Source organism: Dendrobates tinctorius, unplaced genomic scaffold (genome assembly GCF_039654945.1).
Source record: "Dendrobates tinctorius isolate UK_male_01 unplaced genomic scaffold, ASM3965494v1 ptg000189l, whole genome shotgun sequence".
Taxonomy (NCBI): Eukaryota; Metazoa; Chordata; class Amphibia; order Anura; family Dendrobatidae; genus Dendrobates; species Dendrobates tinctorius.
In genome coordinates, this window is record NW_027361856.1 from 8961561 (window position 1) to 8983025 (window position 21465).

Below are 21465 nucleotides of genomic sequence, written 5' to 3' on the forward strand. Positions count from 1 at the left end.
TAGATGAGGCATACACTGTATAGATGAGGCATACACTGTATAGATGAGGTATATATGAGGCATACACTGTATATATGAGGCATACACTGTATAGGTGAGGCATACACTGTATAGATGAGGCATACACTGTATAGATGAGGTATAGATGAGGCATACACTGTATAGATGAGGCATACACTGTATAGATGAGGTATATATGAGGCATACACTGTATATATGAGGCATACACTGTATAGATGAGGTATATATGAGGCATACACTGTATAGATGAGGCATACACTGTATAGATGAGGTATATATGAGGCATACACTGTATATATGAGGCATACACTGTATAGATGAGGTATATATGAGGCACTGTATAGGTGAGGCATACACTATAGATGAGGTATACACTGTATAGATGAGGTATATATGAGGCATACACTGTATATATGAGGCATACACTGTATAGATGAGGTATATATGAGGTATACACTGTATAGGTGAGGCATACACTATAGATGAGGTATACACTGTATAGATGAGGTATATATGAGGCATACACTATAGATGAGGTATACACTGTATAGATGAGGTATATATGAGGCATACACTGTATATATGAGGCACACACTATGAGGTATATACCGTATATATGAGGCCCACACTATATGATACATATACTGTACATATGAGGCACACACTATATGATACATATACTGTACATATGAGGCACACACTATGAGGTGTATATATAAGGCATACGAAGTATATATGAAGTATATAAGAGGCATACACGAGGTATACACTGTCACTACTCTAGCTCAGCCGCTGTCGCCTCTTCGCAGTGTGGAGGCAAACCCGGTGCTTGAGCGCTGCCGCTTGTTAGTGAGGGGCGTGTCTCCGCGGGGTGGGCGTGTCTCCGCGGGGTGGGCGGGCCACGGCGGTGGCGACTGCGAGCAGCGCGTCCCCGCGCCGGAGGTGGCAGTGCGCTGCTTGGTGCGGCTGTAGGATGGCTCTGATCTCTCTGCTGCTTCCTCTGCTCTCTCTGCTCCCCGGGACCGGAGCCAACCGGCACGCCGTGCACTGGAACAGCTCCAACTACCAGTGAGTGCGGAACCGGGCAACCTGCGCCCGAGTGTGCTGTATGGGGGGGATGGTGGTACTGTCCAGCGTTATATGAGGGGGGATAGTGCTACTGTGCAGTGTTATATGGGGGGGATAGTGCTATTGTGCAGTGTTATATGGGGGGGATAGTGCTATTGTGCAGTGTTATATGGGGGGGATAGTGCTATTGTGCAGTGTTATATGGGGGGGATAGTGCTATTGTGCAGTGTTATATGGGGGGATAGTGCTATTGTGCAGCGCTATATGGGGGGGGATAGTGCTATTGTGCAGTGTTATATGGGGGGGATAGTGCTATTGTGCAGCGCTATATGGGGGGATAGTGCTATTGTGCAGTGTTATATGGGGGGGATAGTGCTATTGTGCAGCGCTATATGGGGGGGGATAGTGCTATTGTGCAGTGTTATATGGGGGGGATAGTGCTATTGTGCAGCGCTATATGGGGGGGATAGTGCTATTGTGCAGTGTTATATGGGGGGGATAGTGCTATTGTGCAGTGTTATATGGGGGGGATAGTGCTATTGTGCAGCGCTATATGGGGGGGATAGTGCTACTGTGCAGCGTTATATGGGGGGGATAGTGCTATTGTGCAGCGCTATATGGGGGGGATAGTGCTATTGTGCAGCGCTATATGGGGGGGATAGTGCTATTGTGCAGCGCTATATGGGGGGGATAGTGCTATTGTGCAGCGCTATATGGGGGGGATAGTGCTATTGTGCAGCGTTATATGAGGGGGGATAGTGCTATTGTGCAGCGTTATATGAGGGGATAGTGCTATTGTGCAGCGCTATATGGGGGGGATAGTGCTATTGTGCAGCGCTATATGGGGGGGATAGTGCTATTGTGCAGCGTTATATGGGGGGGATAGTGCTATTGTGCAGCGTTATATGGGGGGGATAGTGCTATTGTGCAGCGTTATATGGGGGGGATAGTGCTATTGTGCAGCGCTATATGGGAGGGGATAGTGCTATTGTGCAGCGCTATATGGGGGGATAGTGCTATTGTGCAGCGCTATATGGGGGGGATAGTGCTACTGTGCAGCGTTATATGGGGGGGATAGTGCTATTGTGCAGCGCTATATGGGGGGGATAGTGCTATTGTGCAGCGCTATATGGGGGGGATAGTGCTATTGTGCAGCGCTATATGGGGGGGATAGTGCTACTGTGCAGCGTTATATGAGGGGATAGTGCTATTGTGCAGTGTTATATGGGGGGGATAGTGCTATTGTGCAGTGTTATATGAGGGGATAGTGCTATTGTGCAGTGTTATATGGGGGGGATAGTGCTATTGTGCAGTGTTATATGGGGGGATAGTGCTATTGTGCAGCGCTATATGGGGGGGATAGTGCTACTGTGCAGCGCTATATGGGGGGGATAGTGCTATTGTGCAGCGCTATATGGGGGGGATAGTGCTATTGTGCAGCGCTATATGGGGGGGATAGTGCTATTGTGCAGCGCTATATGGGGGGGATAGTGCTATTGTGCAGCGCTATATGGGGGGGATAGTGCTATTGTGCAGCGCTATATGGGGGGGATAGTGCTATTGTGCAGCGCTATATGAGGGGGGATAGTGCTACTGTGCAGCGTTATATGAGGGGATAGTGCTATTGTGCAGTGTTATATGGGGGGGATAGTGCTATTGTGCAGCGCTATATGGGGGGGATAGTGCTACTGTGCAGCGTTATATGGGGGGGATAGTGCTATTGTGCAGCGCTATATGGGGGGGATAGTGCTATTGTGCAGCGCTATATGGGGGGGATAGTGCTATTGTGCAGCGCTATATGGGGGGGATAGTGCTACTGTGCAGCGTTATATGAGGGGATAGTGCTATTGTGCAGCGTTATATGAGGGGATAGTGCTATTGTGCAGTGTTATATGGGGATAGTGCTATTGTGCAGTGTTATATGGGGATAGTGCTATTGTGCAGTGTTATATGGGGATAGTGCTATTGTGCAGCGCTATATGGGGGGGATAGTGCTATTGTGCAGCGCTATATGGGGGGGATAGTGCTATTGTGCAGCGCTATATGGGGGGATAGTGCTATTGTGCAGCGCTATATGGGGGGGATAGTGCTATTGTGCAGCGCTATATGGGGGGGATAGTGCTATTGTGCAGCGCTATATGGGGGATAGTGCTATTGTGCAGCGCTATATGGGGGGATAGTGCTATTGTGCAGCGCTATATGGGGGGATAGTGCTATTGTGCAGTGTTATATGGGGATAGTGCTATTGTGCAGCGCTATATGGGGGGATAGTGCTATTGTGCAGTGTTATATGGGGATAGTGCTATTGTGCAGCGCTATATGGGGGGATAGTGCTATTGTGCAGTGTTATATGGGGGGATAGTGCTATTGTGCAGCGCTATATGGGGGGGATAGTGCTATTGTGCAGTGTTATATGGGGGGGATAGTGCTATTGTGCAGCGCTATATGGGGGGGATAGTGCTACTGTGCAGCGTTATATGGGGGGGATAGTGCTATTGTGCAGCGCTATATGGGGGGGATAGTGCTATTGTGCAGCGCTATATGGGGGGGATAGTGCTATTGTGCAGCGCTATATGGGGGGGATAGTGCTATTGTGCAGCGCTATATGGGGGGGATAGTGCTACTGTGCAGCGTTATATGAGGGGATAGTGCTATTGTGCAGTGTTATATGGGGGGGATAGTGCTATTGTGCAGTGTTATATGAGGGGATAGTGCTATTGTGCAGTGTTATATGGGGGGGATAGTGCTATTGTGCAGTGTTATATGGGGGGATAGTGCTATTGTGCAGCGCTATATGGGGGGGATAGTGCTACTGTGCAGCGCTATATGGGGGGGATAGTGCTATTGTGCAGCGCTATATGGGGGGGATAGTGCTATTGTGCAGCGCTATATGGGGGGGATAGTGCTATTGTGCAGCGCTATATGGGGGGGATAGTGCTATTGTGCAGCGCTATATGGGGGGATAGTGCTATTGTGCAGCGCTATATGGGGGGGATAGTGCTATTGTGCAGCGTTATATGAGGGGGGATAGTGCTACTGTGCAGCGTTATATGAGGGGATAGTGCTATTGTGCAGTGTTATATGGGGGGGATAGTGCTATTGTGCAGCGCTATATGGGGGGGATAGTGCTACTGTGCAGCGTTATATGGGGGGGATAGTGCTATTGTGCAGCGCTATATGGGGGGGATAGTGCTATTGTGCAGCGCTATATGGGGGGGATAGTGCTATTGTGCAGCGCTATATGGGGGGGATAGTGCTACTGTGCAGCGTTATATGAGGGGATAGTGCTATTGTGCAGCGTTATATGAGGGGATAGTGCTATTGTGCAGTGTTATATGGGGATAGTGCTATTGTGCAGTGTTATATGGGGATAGTGCTATTGTGCAGTGTTATATGGGGATAGTGCTATTGTGCAGCGCTATATGGGGGGGATAGTGCTATTGTGCAGCGCTATATGGGGGGGATAGTGCTATTGTGCAGCGCTATATGGGGGGATAGTGCTATTGTGCAGCGCTATATGGGGGGGATAGTGCTATTGTGCAGCGCTATATGGGGGGGATAGTGCTATTGTGCAGCGCTATATGGGGGATAGTGCTATTGTGCAGCGCTATATGGGGGGATAGTGCTATTGTGCAGCGCTATATGGGGGGATAGTGCTATTGTGCAGTGTTATATGGGGATAGTGCTATTGTGCAGCGCTATATGGGGGGATAGTGCTATTGTGCAGTGTTATATGGGGATAGTGCTATTGTGCAGCGCTATATGGGGGGATAGTGCTATTGTGCAGCGTTATATGGGGATAGTGCTATTGTGCAGCGCTATATGGGGGGGGATAGTGCTATTGTGCAGTGTTATATGGGGATAGTGCTATTGTGCAGCGCTATATGGGGGGGGATAGTGCTATTGTGCAGTGTTATATGGGGATAGTGCTATTGTGCAGCGCTATATGGGGGGGGATAGTGCTATTGTGCAGCGTTATATGGGGATAGTGCTATTGTGCAGCGCTGTATGGGGGGATAGTGCTATTGTGCAGCGTTATATGAGGGGATAGTGCTATTGTGCAGTGTTATATGGGGGATAGTGCTATTGTGCAGCGCTATATGGGGGGATAGTGCTATTGTGCAGCGTTATATGGGGGGATAGTGCTATTGTGCAGCGTTATATGGGGGGATAGTGCTATTGTGCAGTGTTATATGGGGATAGTGCTATTGTGCAGCGCTATATGGGGGGATAGTGCTATTGTGCAGCGCTATATGGGGGGATAGTGCTATTGTGCAGCGCTATATGGGGGGATAGTGCTATTGTGCAGCGTTATATGGGGGGATAGTGCTATTGTGCAGCGTTATATGAGAGGGGATAGTGCTATTGTGCAGTGTTATATGAGGGGGGACAGTGCTACTGTGCAGCGTTATAGGGGGGGGATAGTGCTACTGTGCAGCGTTATAGGGGGGATAGTGCTATTGTGCAGCGCTATATGGGGGGGATAGTGCTACTGTGCAGCGTTATATGGGGGGATAGTGCTACTGTGCAGCGTTATATGGGGGGATAGTGCTATTGTGCAGCGCTATATGGGGGGATAGTGCTATTGTGCAGCGCTATATGGGGGGATAGTGCTATTGTGCAGCGCTATATGGGGGGATAGTGCTACTGTGCAGCGCTATATGGGGGGATAGTGCTACTGTGCAGCGCTATATGGGGGGATAGTGCTACTGTGCAGCGCTATATGGGGGGATAGTGCTACTGTGCAGCGCTATATGGGGGGATAGTGCTACTGTGCAGCGCTATATGGGGGGGATAGTGCTATTGTGCAGCGCTATATGGGGGGATAGTGCTATTGTGCAGCGCTATATGGGGGGGATAGTGCTATTGTGCAGTGTTATATGGGGGATAGTGCTATTGTGCAGCGCTATATGGGGGGATAGTGCTATTGTGCAGCGCTATATGGGGGGATAGTGCTATTGTGCAGCGTTATATGGGGGGATAGTGCTATTGTGCAGTGTTATATGGTGGGATAGTGCTATTGTGCAGCGTTATATGGGGGGATAGTGCTATTGTGCAGCGTTATATGGGGGGGATAGTGCTATTGTGCAGCGTTATATGGGGGGATAGTGCTATTGTGCAGCGTTATATGGGGGGGATAGTGCTATTGTGCAGCGTTATATGGGGGGGATAGTGCGACTGTGCAGGGTTATATGGGAGGATAGTGCTATTGTGCAGCGTTATATGGGGGGGATAGTGCTATTGTGCAGCGTTATATGGGAGGATAGTGCAGCGTTATATTGAAGGATAGTGCGACTGTGCAGTGTTATATGGGAAGATAATGCGTTATATGGGAGGATAGTGCGACTGTGCAGCGTTATATGGGAGGATAGTGCGACTGTGCAGCGTTATATGGGAGGATAGTGCGACTGTGCAGCGTTATATGGGAGGATAGTGCGACTGTGCAGCGTTATATGGGAGGATAGTGCAGCGTTATATTGAAGGATAGTGCGACTGTGCAGTGTTATATGGGAAGATGGTGCTACTGTGTAGGTTATATTGGGGTTATTGTATCACTGGTGGACTATGTGGGGATTGTTATACTGTGGGGATTATGCCGCTGGGGTAATATTGAGGTTATTACACTGTGGGGGTTATTATACCGCTGGGGTAATATTGAGTTTATTACACTGTGGGGGTTATATCTGGGGTATTATACTGTGGAGGTTATTAGGGGATAAGCAAGGACATCAGAGCTGATGAGGGACCCCGGTGAATGAAGATATGGGGGGAGGCACTGATTGCAGTTGCCGCGTCTGCTGTCAGACTTGTCCTGTGAGCTGCCTCTCTCCTCGGTCTGCAGTCGTCCTCCGCACTGCTCCTCATCATGTAGTGGCACTTATTGCTGGGAGCGCACGCTCGGCTCTGCTGATTGCTGTGGATGCTGCCTACAGCGCAGGCCGTTGTGTACGACTATTGGTTCCTATCGGCAGCTGGGTGTCTGGTCAGTCCTGTTTCAGTCAGTGGTAGGTGGCCTGTGCTCCCTTGACATCGCGCCCGTGTTGGGGGCTTGTAGTGTGTGTTTTCCTGGTGGTACTGGGGAAATATTCCTGAGAAGTGGAGTGACAGGTCAGCGCCCCCCCTGTAATTAATGAGGTACCAGGATGTAATGTGGGGCAGCGCTCCCAGAGCAGATGTACTCTCTGCTGCTGCATCCATCATCCTGATCTGCTGTTTGATGTCTGGGAGCTGACATTCACCGAGGCCTCAGCCCCCCATACTCGCACAAGGCTCAGCACGCCCTGGGATCTGCTCCATCGCAACTAACAGCTTAGGAAGTGGTCATTCTACTCTAGGACTGTGTGCCGGGACCCCCGTAGCTGACATATTGGGGTTTTGATGGGTCTGTGTGCTGGGACCACCATAGCTTACATATTGGGGTGATGCCGGGATCCCCGTAGCTGACACATTGGGGTGCTGCAGGGCCTGTGTGCCAGGAGCCCCGGAGCTGACATATAAGGGTGCTGTAGGGCCCGCGTGACCGTGGCCTTTATAGGTGCCATGTGTACTTTGCTAGATTAATTTTTAGGATTCAGTCACCTATATTGTCAGTGATGTGTCGTCCACTCGACTCTGCTGCAGTTTTGTCCTCTGTCTCAGGAAGGTCATCTAGAATCCAACATGGTGGAGGCCGTAGCATGGCACCGGTTATATCTGCTGTGCTTTCATTGCTGACTTGAACGCTGGACACACTACTACAATGGACTTGGTTGAGCTAGGATGTCGCTGATTACACACACAAGCCATTGAGATTCCACCATGATGGAGTCTTTTGTGCTGGTAGCGACTGCGGTTATTTCTCCTGTATATTATTTACCCACGTATCATTGGGAGATGTCACCACAATGGAGTCTGTTGTAAGGTGATGACTGGTGGTTATATCATCTGTATGTTATTTTCAGACGCATCCTCTGGAGATGCCACCATGCTGGAATCTGTTGTGGTGACGACTGCTAGTTATATATTGTGTTCTTTACATGTATAACCTCTGGAGATGCCACAATGATGGAGTTTTCTGTGCTGCTGACAGGTTCCGGTCATATCGCCTGTAATTGTCACACGTATCCTTTGGAGATGCCACCATGATTGAGTCTGTTGTGGTGATATTTCTGGTTATATCTCCTGTATGCTCCTGACCTGCGTATCCTCTGGAGATGCTGCCATGATGGAGTCTGCTGTGGTTATGGCTGCTGGTCATATCTTCTGAATGTTATTTTCACATGTATTCTCTAGAGATGCCACCATGATGGAGTCTGTTGTGATGGCTGCTCGTTACATCTCTTGTATGTTATTGATATACTAATCCTCTTGAGATGCCACCATGATGGAGTCTGTTGTGGTGCCGACTGCAGGTTATATCGCCTGTTTGTTCCTTACCTTCATATCCATCTGAAGATGCCACCATGATGGAGTCAGATATGACTGGATGTGATGCTAGTGGAACCGTGCTGATTATAGCTGGTACCCATTCATTACACATGGAGAAACCGCCATGATGGGTGCCGAGTTGCATCCTTCTAGATGAATCAAGCATGGTGAGCAGGTAACTGGAGAGAATGGGGCTCTCTGACTGTAGAGTTTCTATGTAACGTCTCCTTCCTGAGCTGCCGGATTTGTTTTGTGAATGTGGATAAGACGATGATAACGCACACATTGATACATAATATATGGACACAAGGTACACCGTAGATTAACACCATGAAATATGTATGCGGGCAGCAGCTGGAGCACGTGGTGTCTACCATATTCATACGTCCTTCTCCTGCCCTCCTACATTAGAGCGTGATGGGTGCAATCTCTGGTGTCTCTGAGCGGACGGCTTCCCGCGTTGCCAAGATTTACCGGATGCTTGAAGATTATTGCTTGGTTTGGGCATTAGTTAGGGTAAACAGCGTCCATGACTGGGGGAGGAGGCATTAGCACTACCTGCCTGTGTAAAACACATAAAATAATGTTAGGTCGATGTGTAAACGTCTCGCTGCTTTTTCGACACGTTCAGTGCCAGTTCTCGTGTTGGTTCTGTTCTAACCTGGGATTTGTGTGAAGTGAAACAGGGTCCTGAGTGATGGGATGTGATTGTAGCTGGTATGGTGTAGGTAGGATGGCATGGTGTACAGCATGTAGTTGGTGTGGCGGAGGTAGGACAGCATGGTGTACAGCATGTATTTGGCGTGGTGGAGGTAGGACGGCACGGTGCACAGCATGTACCTGGCGTGGCGGAGGTAGGACGGCACGGTGCACAGCATGTACCTGGCGTGGCGGAGGTAGGACGGCACGGTGCACAGCATGTACCTGGCGTGGCGGAGGTAGGACGGCACGGTGCACAGCATGTACCTGGCGTGGCGGAGGTAGGACGGCACGGTGCACAGCATGTACCTGGCGTGGCGGAGGTAGGACGGCACGGTGCACAGCATGTACCTGGCGTGGCGGAGGTAGGACGGCACGGTGCACAGCATGTACCTGGCGTGGCGGAGGTAGGACGGCACGGTGCACAGCATGTACCTGGCGTGGCGGAGGTAGGACGGCACGGTGCACAGCATGTACCTGGCGTGGCGGAGGTAGGACGGCACGGTGCACAGCATGTACCTGGCGTGGCGGAGGTAGGACGGCACGGTGCACAGCATGTACCTGGCGTGGCGGAGGTAGGACGGCACGGTGCACAGCATGTACCTGGCGTGGCGGAGGTAGGACGGCACGGTGCACAGCATGTGCGTGGCGGAGGTAGGACGGCACGGTGCACAGCATGTGCGTGGCGGAGGTAGGACGGCACGGTGCACAGCATGTGCGTGGCGGAGGTAGGACGGCACGGTGCACAGCATGTGCGTGGCGGAGGTAGGACGGCACGGTGCACAGCATGGGCGTGGCGGAGGTAGGACGGCACGGTGCACAGCATGGGCGTGGCGGAGGTAGGACGGCACGGTGCACAGCATGGGCGTGGCGGAGGTAGGACGGCACGGTGCACAGCATGGGCGTGGCGGAGGTAGGACGGCACGGTGCACAGCATGGGCGTGGCGGAGGTAGGACGGCACGGTGCACAGCATGGGCGTGGCGGAGGTAGGACGGCACGGTGCACAGCATGGGCGTGGCGGAGGTAGGACGGCACGGTGCACAGCATGGGCGTGGCGGAGGTAGGACGGCACGGTGCACAGCATGGGCGTGGCGGAGGTAGGACGGCACGGTGCACAGCATGGGCGTGGCGGAGGTAGGACGGCACGGTACACAGCATGGGCGTGGCGGAGGTAGGACGGCACGGTGCACAGCATGTACCTGGCGTGGCGGAGGTAGGAAGGCACGGTGCACAGCATGTACCTGGCGTGGCGGAGGTAGGAAGGCACGGTGCACAGCATGTACCTGGCGTGGCGGAGGTAGGAAGGCACGGTGCACAGCATGTACCTGGCGTGGCGGAGGTAGGAAGGCACGGTGCACAGCATGTACCTGGCGTGGCGGCGGTAGGACGGCACGGTGCACAGCATGTGCGTGGCGGCGGTAGGACGGCACGGTGCACAGCATGTGCGTGGCGGCGGTAGGACGGCACGGTGCACAGCATGTGCGTGGCGGCGGTAGGACGGCACGGTGCACAGCATGTGCGTGGCGGCGGTAGGACGGCACGGTGCACAGCATGTGCGTGGCGGCGGTAGGACGGCACGGTGCACAGCATGTGCGTGGCGGCGGTAGGACGGCACGGTGCACAGCATGTACCTGGCGTGGCGGCGGTAGGACGGCACGGTGCACAGCATGTACCTGGCGTGGCGGCGGTAGGACGGCACGGTGCACAGCATGTACCTGGCGTGGTGGAAGTAGGACGGCACGATGTACAGCATGTAGCTGCTGAGGTGGAGGTAGGACGGCACGGTGTACAGCATGTAGCTGCTGAGGTGGAGGTAGGATGGCACGGTGTACAGCACGTAGCTGCTGAGGTGGAGGTAGGACGGCGTGGTGTACAGCACGTAGCTGCTGAGGTGGAGGTAGGACGGCGTGGTGTACAGCACGTAGCTGCTGAGGTGGAGGTAGGACGGCGTGGTGTACAGCACGTAGCTGCTGAGGTGAAGGTAGGACGGCGTGGTGTACAGCACGTAGCTGCTGAGGAGGAGGTAGGACCGCATGGTGTACAGCACGTAGCTGCTGAGGAGGAGGTAGGACGGCATGGAGTACAGCATATGTAGCCAGTGCAGCAGATAGTTCGGCTTTCCTCTGGTGGTGGTGATACTTGCTGGGACAGTTTGGTCCTTTGTACAGTCATGGCCAAAAGTTTTGAGAATGACACAAATATTATATTTTCACATGATCTGCTGGCCTCTGGTTTTTATGTGTGTTTGTCAGATGTTTTTATCACATACAGAAATATAATTGCAATCATATTATGAGTAACAAAAGGTTATATTGACAGTTATGCAGCAAGTCAATATTTGCAGTGTTGACCCTTCTTCTTCAGGACCTCAGCAATTCTCCCTGGCATGCTCTCAATCAACTTCTGGATCAAATCCTGACTGATAGCAGTCCATTCTTGCAAAATCAATGCTTTTATTTTGTCTGAATTTGAAGGTTTTTGTTTGTCCACCCGTCTCTTGATGATTGACCACAAGTTCTGAATGGGATTAAGATCTGGGAGTTTCCAGGCCATGGTCCCAAAATCTCTGTTTTGTTCCCTGAGCCATTTAGTTATCACCTTTGCTTTATGGCAAGGTGCTCCATCATGTTGAAAAAGGCATTGTTGTTCACCAAACTGCTCTTGGACGGTTGGGAGAAGTTGCTCTTGGAGGACATTCTGGTACCATTCTTTATTCATGGCTGTGTTTTTAGGCAAGACTGAGAGAGAGCCCATTCCCTTGGCTGAGAAGCAACCCCACACATGAATGGTTTCAGGATGCTTGACAGTTGGCATGAGACAAGACTGGTGGTAGCGCTCACCTGGTCTTCTCCGAATAAGCCGTTTTCCAGATGTCCCAAACAATCGAAAAGGGGATTCATCAGAGAAAATGACTTTACCCCAGTCCTCAGCAGTCCACTCCCTGTACCTCTTGCAGAATATCAGTCTGTCCATGATGTTTTTTCTGGAGAGAAGTGGCTTCTTTGCTGCCCTCCTTGAGACCAGGCCTTGCTCCAAGGGTCTTCGCCTCACAGTGCGTGCAGATGCACTCACACCTGCCTGCTGCCATTCCTGAGCAAGCTCTGCACTGCTGGTAGCCTGATCCCACAGCTAAAACACTTTTAAGAGACGGTCCTGGCGCTTGCTGGTCTTTCTTGGGCGCCCTGGAGCCTTTTTGGCAACAAGGGAACCTCTCTCCTTGAAGTTCTTGATGATGCGATAGATTGTTGACTGAGGTGCAATCTTTCTAGCTGCGATACTCTTCCCTGTTAGGCCATTTTTGTGCAGTGCAATGATGACTGCACGTGTTTCTTTAGAGATAACCATGGTTAACAGAAGAGAAACAATGATGCCAAGCACCAGCCTCCTTTTAAAGTGTCCAGTGGTGTCATTCTTACTTAATCATGACAGATTGATCTCCAGCCCTGTCCTCATCAACACCCACACCTGTGTTAATGGAGCAATCACTGAAACGATGTTAGCTGGTCCTTTTAAGGCAGGGCTGCAATGATGTTGAAATGTGTTTTGGGGGATGAAGTTAATTTTCTAGGCAAATATGGACTTTGCAACTAATTGCTGTTAAGCTGATCACTCTTTATAACATTCTGGAGTATATGCAAATTGCCATTAGAAAAAATGAAGCAGTAGACTTTGTAAAAATTAATATTTGTGTCATTCTCAAAACTTTTGGCCATGACTGTATGTCATCATAGCCCCAGCTCCCCAGGGCCCACTCAGGCTACTGTTGCTACAGAGAATGGTTGCACATCTTCACGTATTTCATGACTGACCAAACTCTGACTAGTACTCCTGGGAGGACACGGTGTGCTGTCTTGCGGTGGTCTCGGTTACATTGGCTAACTATGCTCTTGACTAGGTGGTTGCCTCTTCTGGTGAACAGTGGCTCTGGCTGCTTAGAGGTTATTTGCAAGGCCGCTATGCTGCATCAGTTGCAATCAGCTATTGCCAAATTAACATAACCTGCATGAGTTTACATATTTAATTGATCACCTGGATAGTGAATGGATGAAGCGCACTCACAGGTGCTGCATCGGAGCAGTGTCATTGTATGTGGGGAGCCGGCTGCACCCCAGTGTGCTTATGCTGAAAGTCGGCCTCCTCAGTGGTGGTCACAGCCCTCGGAGTATAATAGTGACACACTTACATTTACACAACCCGATTATGGGTGCAAACATGCTTAGGAATGCTCGCTTCTTGATATTCGGACAGTGTGAATAGGCTACTAATCACCCAACTCGCTCGTCCGTGGGGTGAAATAATTTTTAAGCTTAAAAATGATTGATGTGCTGTCGAACGATCTGTGTAAACTAGACACGTGCTGCTGAGCACAATCCACCAGCAATTGTCCTGCACTCATCGGTTGTGCGGTCGGCATTGTACACATGCTATTAAATGGCCCTCGGTAGCCGGTTAGAGGTGGTTTGTTCCTGGCTGACCAGTGTGATCGCATCCTTATATGTTCCCTCCTCGTAATTTCTCTTTGTGCCATTGCATGGATTTCTACAGCACATCTATTGGACAGTCAGAGTTAATTATACCCTGACAATGTAACGAGGCCATCTGGGGAGCGTGGGAATATGTGAGGGGGCTGTGCCACATCCGTCAAGGGTAGCGACCTGGGATTATTGGGGAGCAGGAGCCGGAGTTCTGCTGAAGAGCGCCCGCTCCATCTGACAAAATGCTGCCCTCGTTTAGGGGCTGGAACATCACTAATTAATGAGCAGATTTGCAAGTCAGATGATTCCTTCCAGCCATGTTATCAAAGTGAACGTTAGTTGGAGCCTCCAGAGTACGGCAGTGCTCCTCAATGTGATGAGCTGGGCGCCACCTGGCTGGAGAGATCGCCCTCACCTGGGGTCAGTCCTAATAAATGCCGCCCAGAGATGCTATCGGTGCCTCCAACTGTAATTACATGTTGAGGAGTGAGGGCAATTGTTCAGGAGAGGCGATCTTATCGGCTCCTGGTGGAAAGTAATTAGAGAGCGGTGGCCTTGCGGGGACTCATGGCCTCTCCATCCTCTGTCCTTTGTACATGTCTGATTGTTCTGTATGAAATGAGTGACTTCCCCTGGGGGCTCAGGGCATTCCACGCTGCTGAGATGGCAGTGCCTGTGTGCACAGCACCTAGTCCGGCCAACCCACCTGTACATCCACTCATATAAGTGTGCCCATGTCCAGGACGCTAATCCTGTGCGGAATGATGAAAGGCACCATGGCATCATCACCCTTGTAATCCTACGGCCTCCATGGTCTCGCATGCGCTTTTATTATTTTGTGGGCTTGATGTTGGCCCTTATGAACAGTACCTTAAATGCGTTCACACCAAGAGTGGTGTCCAGGCCGATGTGTAGCCATAATGTGCAGACCCGTGGGTATGGGACGAGTCCCCCCCCCCCCACGTTGGACCCATGCAGAATGTGTCCCTCCCCCCACCCCGGCGCGGGATGTACCCCCGCGCTGCCCTAGTGTTGGTGCTGCTTCTTCCTTCATGGCATCTCTCAGCCTTCTGGATAAACACGGGCGCTGCACACCTCTCTGTTTTCCCAGCAGCATCTGCTGTGTTTCCCAGTGTCCCATCCATCTCGCTGCCTGTGATCTAGTTCTGCGGCTCTTCTATATAATTGTGTCACTGGGGACAGGGTGAAGCTGAAGATTAGAGGCTCGGTTAAACAGTGAAGTGCCACCTGGAACCACAAGGGAAAGCGCCTGGCTATGGATGGACACGTGTGCACACCTCGGGGCTCAGTGCTGAGAGGTCCGATGATAATTCTACATGGGTCATTATAGAGGTGGACATTACAGCCACTCCCTGGGAGCCTTACAGCGGAGGGTCTTGTCCTTCTGCCCACCTCTGTATTACACTGACATGTGAAGCAGTGGGCATCTGTACCCTGGTTCTGTGCATTCGTTGGCGTGTGTTTATGGTGTCTAGGTGACATGAGGGTAGACCGTCCTGTATGTAGCCCACGTCACATGGTGGTTTAGCGTTGCTACTTTCTTTTGTAGATCTGGTCTTGGTTTTCTCCACGTGACGTTTCCTGGCGAGCCTGCTCACACTGTATCTGTAATTTTATTTTTTTTCCTGGGGTCAAAATGACCCAAGAGACAGGAGGACTCATTATCGTGAGTGCTACAGACCTGCGAGATGCACCCGGTGACTAGACAAGGACCCTTATTTTTGGTGTCTGCGGTTAACCCTTTGCCGTGCATCATCCGGGTTGTGCTTGGCTTTGCCACTACAGTGCAATTGTTTCGCTTCTGGATGAAATGCTTTTCTGCAGAAGCAATGACGAATCAGATGTTTTGTGCGTGGGATCGGTGAGGAAGGAACCAGGCCCTAATGATGGCAGCGTGCATAGTACCGTGTTAACTATTCTGCGCCTGTGATTCATGGTAGCCGTGTTGTGGGGGCGGACGCTGGACCTCTTGGTGTTATGCTTGGTGGCTTGGCTTGCTCGTGGTACCAGCGTCCTTTCTCCTGGGCTGCTATGATTGTGGTACTAAGCCGACCTATTGCCCTGATCACTGCTTTGTCTGGGGTCTGTTCACACGCATATTCCTGCTGCCCCAGGGATCTCAAGGGTGGGAACGTTGCTCAGCTCACCATGAGCGCCCCATCGAGAGGGGCCTGTGATAAATGACTCTGCATGGGGCCCATTAATGCAGGATGCTGTCTCTCAATAGATGCAAAGTTGGGGTCTGTGCATGTGGTGAACGACAGGGGACCCCTATTCTGCCTGTTTAAACAAGCTGAAAGTGATATACTGGCTGCTGTAGAGGGGAAAATGAGGGGAGGCCCCCCTCCCCTGGCTGCTTGGCCTCATTAAGTATATTGATCTGTTAAGGATCCCCTCAACTTCTCATCATGAGGGTCTGCAGCAGAGGAGGCATGAGTCCTGCCATAAATACCAGCCTTCTCTACAAGAGCCTCATGACTCCCTATGGATTATGTACCTGAGGAGTTGTTGTGAAGGGGACATAACTGAACCACCAAGCTCCCATATCATGGGCACAATTGGCCTGTATGGATGTGCGTGATAATTTGTATTCCGGAGTAATGAGCGCAGCACCCTCGTCTCCGACGCGTCTCTTGCGGCCAGGTCAATGCCCATCTTTACTAGAGCAAACACTTTGATTAAATTCCACGTTGTTCGAAATCTCACACAGCTGACAGGGATTGCTACAATGTCCTGTCTATGTCCAGCTTTACTGTTGGCTGCACCCAACTGAGGACATTTCCCACCTTAGGACTTATTTGTGTCTTATCAGTAGTTGTAGTAGTTGATGTCCTATAGAGCATTGTTTCACTGAATAAGGAGCAGTGTCAGGAGTTGAGTCATAATTCTGGAGCAGGTCTAATTTGGATTTAATACAGTTCACAATGTCAGTAGTTGTGCTTGGATTTAATGTGTGTGGAAGAACGATCAGCTCAGGGTGGTGGTCCTGCTTGTGTTTACTGCAGATTAGATGGAGAAACTGCTCCCCTTTCTCCCAGTTATTGAACCTGACATAGGAACCTGATATATAAGGATTATCTACTTTCCTGGGATGCAGGACCTGTTTTCGTTCATCCTGAAAAGGTTATGTACTACCGGGATGGAAATCCGGCTCTGTTGACTCTGGTAAAGATTATCTTCTCTCCTGTAAGGAATATCAACTCCCTCTGGTTCCTCCCTTAAGGATTATCTACTGCTCAGGATGGAGAATATGCTTTCTAAAGATTATCTACTCCTGAGGATGGAGAACCTGCTCTGTTTCATCCTGTAAGGATTATCTGCACCTCAGAATGGAGAACCTCCTCTGCTTCCTGTTGTACGGATTATCTACTCTTCAGGATGGAGAGCCTTCTCTGTAATGATTATCTACTCCTTGGGATGGTGAGCCTGCTCTAGATCCGCCTGTAAGCATTATCTACTCCCTAGGATGGAGAACCTGTTCTAGTTCCTCCTGTAATGGTTATCTACTCCTTAGGATGGATAAGCTGCTCTGATTCTTCCTTTAAAGGGAAACTGTCACCGGAAGTTGGCGGCCTATGTAAATGACCTGTGTCCGGTCCGATGGGCGGTGTTTCTTCTTCTTTTTTTTTTCTCCACCCCATCCGTGGCCTCCAACGGGGATATTTTCCGGAATTCTAGTAGTTCTACTCCATAGTTCGCGCGTGCGCAAAGCAATCTTGCTTCGCACACGCGCAGTATTCTTTTCCCAACTGCGGGCAAAGCCGAAAATCATTACTGCGCATGCGCTGGTACACTATGTCCCGGAAGTATTTCGCTGTGTACCGGCGCATGCGCAGTAATGATTTTGGGCTTTGCCTGCAGTTGGGTAAAGCATACTGCGCGTGCGTGAAGCAAGATTGCTTTGCGAATGCGTGAACTATGGAGTAGAACTACTAGAATTCCGGAAAAGATCGCGGACGGGGGCCATGAATGGGGTGGAGAAAAAAAGAAGAAACACCGTCCATCGGACCGGACACAGGCCATTTACATAGGCCGCCAACTTCCGGTGACAGATTCCCTTTAATGCTACGTCCACATGGTCTGTAACCGGCAGCGATTTACACGCAGCACATGACCGCTTCCGGCTTTTCAATGCAGGTGATTCCGCATGTGTTCGTTGAACCGTGCGAAATCACAGCGTCCTATGCATCACACTGGTGATATTTATCTTGCGGAAACTCGTGTCTCCGTAAGATAAATAGACATGCTGCGGTCTGGAAAGATGTGCCCGCTGTGCATCTCCGCAGGGAAGCCGGAGGCGGCTGTGCACGCGTAGTGGGCATGGGATTTCTTGAAATCCTGTCCACTATGCTGTAACATCTAGCCGCTGCGGAAGTATGCAGCGTCCATCCCGCAGTGTTTACTGTTTGTGGGAACATACCCTTCAAGTTATCTACTCTTTGAGATGCAAATTCAGCTCTAGTTCCTCCTGTAAGGGTCATCTACTCTTTCGGATGGCGATCCCACTCTTGCTCCTCCTGTAAGGTAAGGACTATATATTCCTGGGGATGGAGAACCTTCTCTGGTTCCATCTATAAGGGTTATGTACGCTTCAGGAGGAAGGACTTTTTCTGTTTTTTCCTTTAAGGGTTATCTACTCCCAAGGATAGAAAACCTGCTCTGGTTTTCCTGTAAAAGTTATCTACTCTTCGGGATGGAGAAGCTGCTTTGGTTTTTCCTGTAAGCGTTGCCTACTCCTTAGGATGGAGAACCTGCTCTGGTTCCTCCTGTAAGAGTAATCTACTCTTTAGGATGGAGAACCTATTTTGGTTCCTCCTATAAGGATTATCTACTCCTCGGGATGGAGCCTTGCTCCTGTGTCTTTTTGTGGTCCTTCTCTGTCTTGCAGTTAGGTGACATTGCGAGTCCTAGTTGTTGCTCTCCGGCCCTGGATGAGCTCGGAGCTGCAGGTTGTGAGGATGGTAATTTGTTCCAGCCTGTGAACTTTCAGCGTGAAATCGGGAGACGTTAATCCTCCATCCTGTCAAGGGGCAATGAAAGAAGAGGGCCCTTTAAGGAAGGCACTTTACTTGCTTCAATCCCATCTTTGCTGCATGAAAGGAAGATGAGGGAGACAGAGAGCCCCTTCTCTGCTGGCGGAGTGATCAGTCAGAGGGGTGAATATGTCTGTCACGGGCTCCATTGTGCGGCCCTGCTGCTTTCAGGAGCAGATCTTCTCTTATTATGATTTTATTTTAAACCACGACACATGAAGATTTCTGCTGAGACGGGCGCATTGAGTGGCTGCGCCATTCCCGGAATGCCAGGCATCTCCACACAAAGCCCCGAGCTTTATCTTCTGATGCTTTGTGTCTCCACTATACTGGGAGCTGGGAAACCTCTACCACCTGCACTGCTCTCCCCATGGCATGGAAGGGGTTAGCTGCTTTTTGTAGTGTACACCCCCGAGCCCCCCTGCGGTTCTGAAAAACGGGCTGACAAGGGGGGCAGCGGGACTCGAGCTGTAGACCGACCATCTGCGAAATGCGGTACAGCTGAGAAACTGGGGTGGTGTCCTGATGGTGGTGTATCAGAGGTGATTACAAACTCTGGTGGTCGCCACATCTCCTCCGTCAATCACCGATACTTGGCTCACACTCCACAGCAGCATTCACAATTCTGCTGGCCTCAATGTCGAAAGAGCACACTGTAGCCCCTCACACCAAAGAATGCAGATACTTCTACTAGAATGCAATGCAGCAGGGAATACTGGTGACCACATCTCTGGAAGTAATGTAACAGCAGAACAGTGATGGAGGTGATGTAAAAGCAGAATAGTGACCGCAACTCGGGAGGTGATGTAACGGCAGAATAGTGACCACAGATCTGGAGATGACTGGAGGCTAAGACATGATGTAACAGCAGAATAGCGACCGCAGCTCTGGTGGTGACAACAGAATAGTGACCACAGCTCTGGAGGAGAACACATGATGTAACAGCAGACCAGTGACTGCAGATCTGCAGGATAACACACATTGTAACAGCAGAATAGTGATAAGCTCTGGAGATGTCTGGAGGATAACACATGATGTAACAGCAGAATAGTGATTGCAGCTCTGGAGATGTCTGGCAGATAAGACAAGACGTCAGCAGAATAGTGATCGCAGCTCGGGAGGTGACTGTAGGATAAGACATGATGTAACTGCAGAATAGTGTGTTCAGCTGTGGATGTGACTGGGGGTAAAGACATGATGTAACAGTAGAATAGTGACTGCAGCTCTGAAGGATAAGGCACAATGTGACAGCAGAATAGTGACTGCAGCTCTTGAGGATATGACCTAATGTGACAGCAGAATAGCGACTGCAGCTCTGGAGATGACTGGAGGATAAGACCTAATGTGACAGCAGAATAGTAACTGCAGCTCTGGAGGATAAGGCCTGATGTGACGGCAGAATAGTGACTACAGCTCTGGAGATGACTGGAGGATAAGACATGATGTAACAGAATAGTAACTGCAGCTCTGGAGGATAAGACATGATGTGACAGCAGAATAGTGACTGCATCTCTGGATGTTACTGGAGTGCAGGACTTTATGTAACAGCAGAGTAGTGAGTGCAGCTCTGTGCATGCTGAATGGGTGATGAGCCCAGCATCCTCATCAGAAGGTGGAAGGCCTCCAGAGCATTGAGTACCAGTCTGTTCTCTGGGTCAGTACCCCGGGGTTGTCCTGCGTTCCCCTGCATGGAGCTGATCGGGGCCCCGTGCCAGGCTAACCCTCGGTGCAGTGTTTGGCTTAGTTGGAGAATTGGGGCTGGCTTGTTGGCTCTGGGAGCTGCTCAACAACTGGATCTATTTAAATTAGGCCTACAGCACAATTCCCACAGTTGAGATAAGTCTGGGAGGTCTTCAAGGTTGGTCTCCAAGGTTCCAACCTAATTAAAGCTTTAGACTCTGCTCAAGTTGTTTTTCTACACATTTGCTGTGGGAGAGAAACCTTTTTCTTGTATTTCACTGCTGTCTTTGAATGTTTTCCACCTGGAGGCGAAAGCTGTGAGGGTACAGCCGGTGGTCCTCCCGCACTCTTCAGATAGATGTGTGCCGTTGTGTGTGGGTTGGTCCACTCTTATATACTTGTCGATTATTTTATCAATCTTACAGCTGAAAATCTAGAGGTTCATGTTTCCTCCATCCCATGTACCGATCAGTGGCAGAGTAATCTAGGAAAAGTAGCTGACATCTCCTGAGGAGACAGGAGTCTCCAGGGGTCAGTTTCCTTAGGGGGCTGCTGCAGGCACCTATCTTTTTGGGTAGATTTTGTTTTTGAGGTCTTATAAACAAAAAAAAAAAAAAAAACCGTTACAAACAAATCATATTGGCTCCTAACATTTGCAGGAACTTGGCTGACCCTGAGGGTGTCCTCACTTGGCAGCTGGTTCATTGGGGGTGGGTGTTGAGAGGTTTCGCAACACAACATTTTCCACATTTCTCACACGACTAGTTATATATATATCTGGACTTCGTTGCCTCTTCCTCTTGTGTTCTTTCTGTTCTCTTTTCCGTTAACTGAGAATACAAGAAACCCCAGTGCTGCTAATACTGTGCGTGCCTCGTTTTTCTTCGAGGCATTTAAATGGAGGCATATGTCAGAAGAGATTGTGCTGGGAATTGTCAGAGCAAATCCAGTCTCCGTGTGAAACATCTGTGGTCATTGTCACACATCTCCATGCCAGGAAATTTTCTGTAATCTCATGTGGAGGACGGGTTCTAAGAGGGCAGCATCTGCGCTGTTGCTT

The 21465-nt window shown here is 50.4% G+C and overlaps 1 protein-coding gene across 1 annotated transcript in view; it reads left to right on the forward strand.

Moving 5' to 3' along the window:
• The first annotated feature begins 816 nt into the window (after positions 1-816).
• EFNA3 (ephrin A3) overlaps positions 817-21465 on the forward strand; it is a 95195-nt gene continuing 74546 nt past the window's right edge. Inside the window, exon 1 of the mRNA XM_073552354.1 lies at positions 817-1089. Within this exon, the coding sequence (XP_073408455.1) occupies positions 995-1089 (95 nt within the window). The 5' untranslated portion in view covers positions 817-994. The remainder of the gene's footprint in view (positions 1090-21465) is intronic.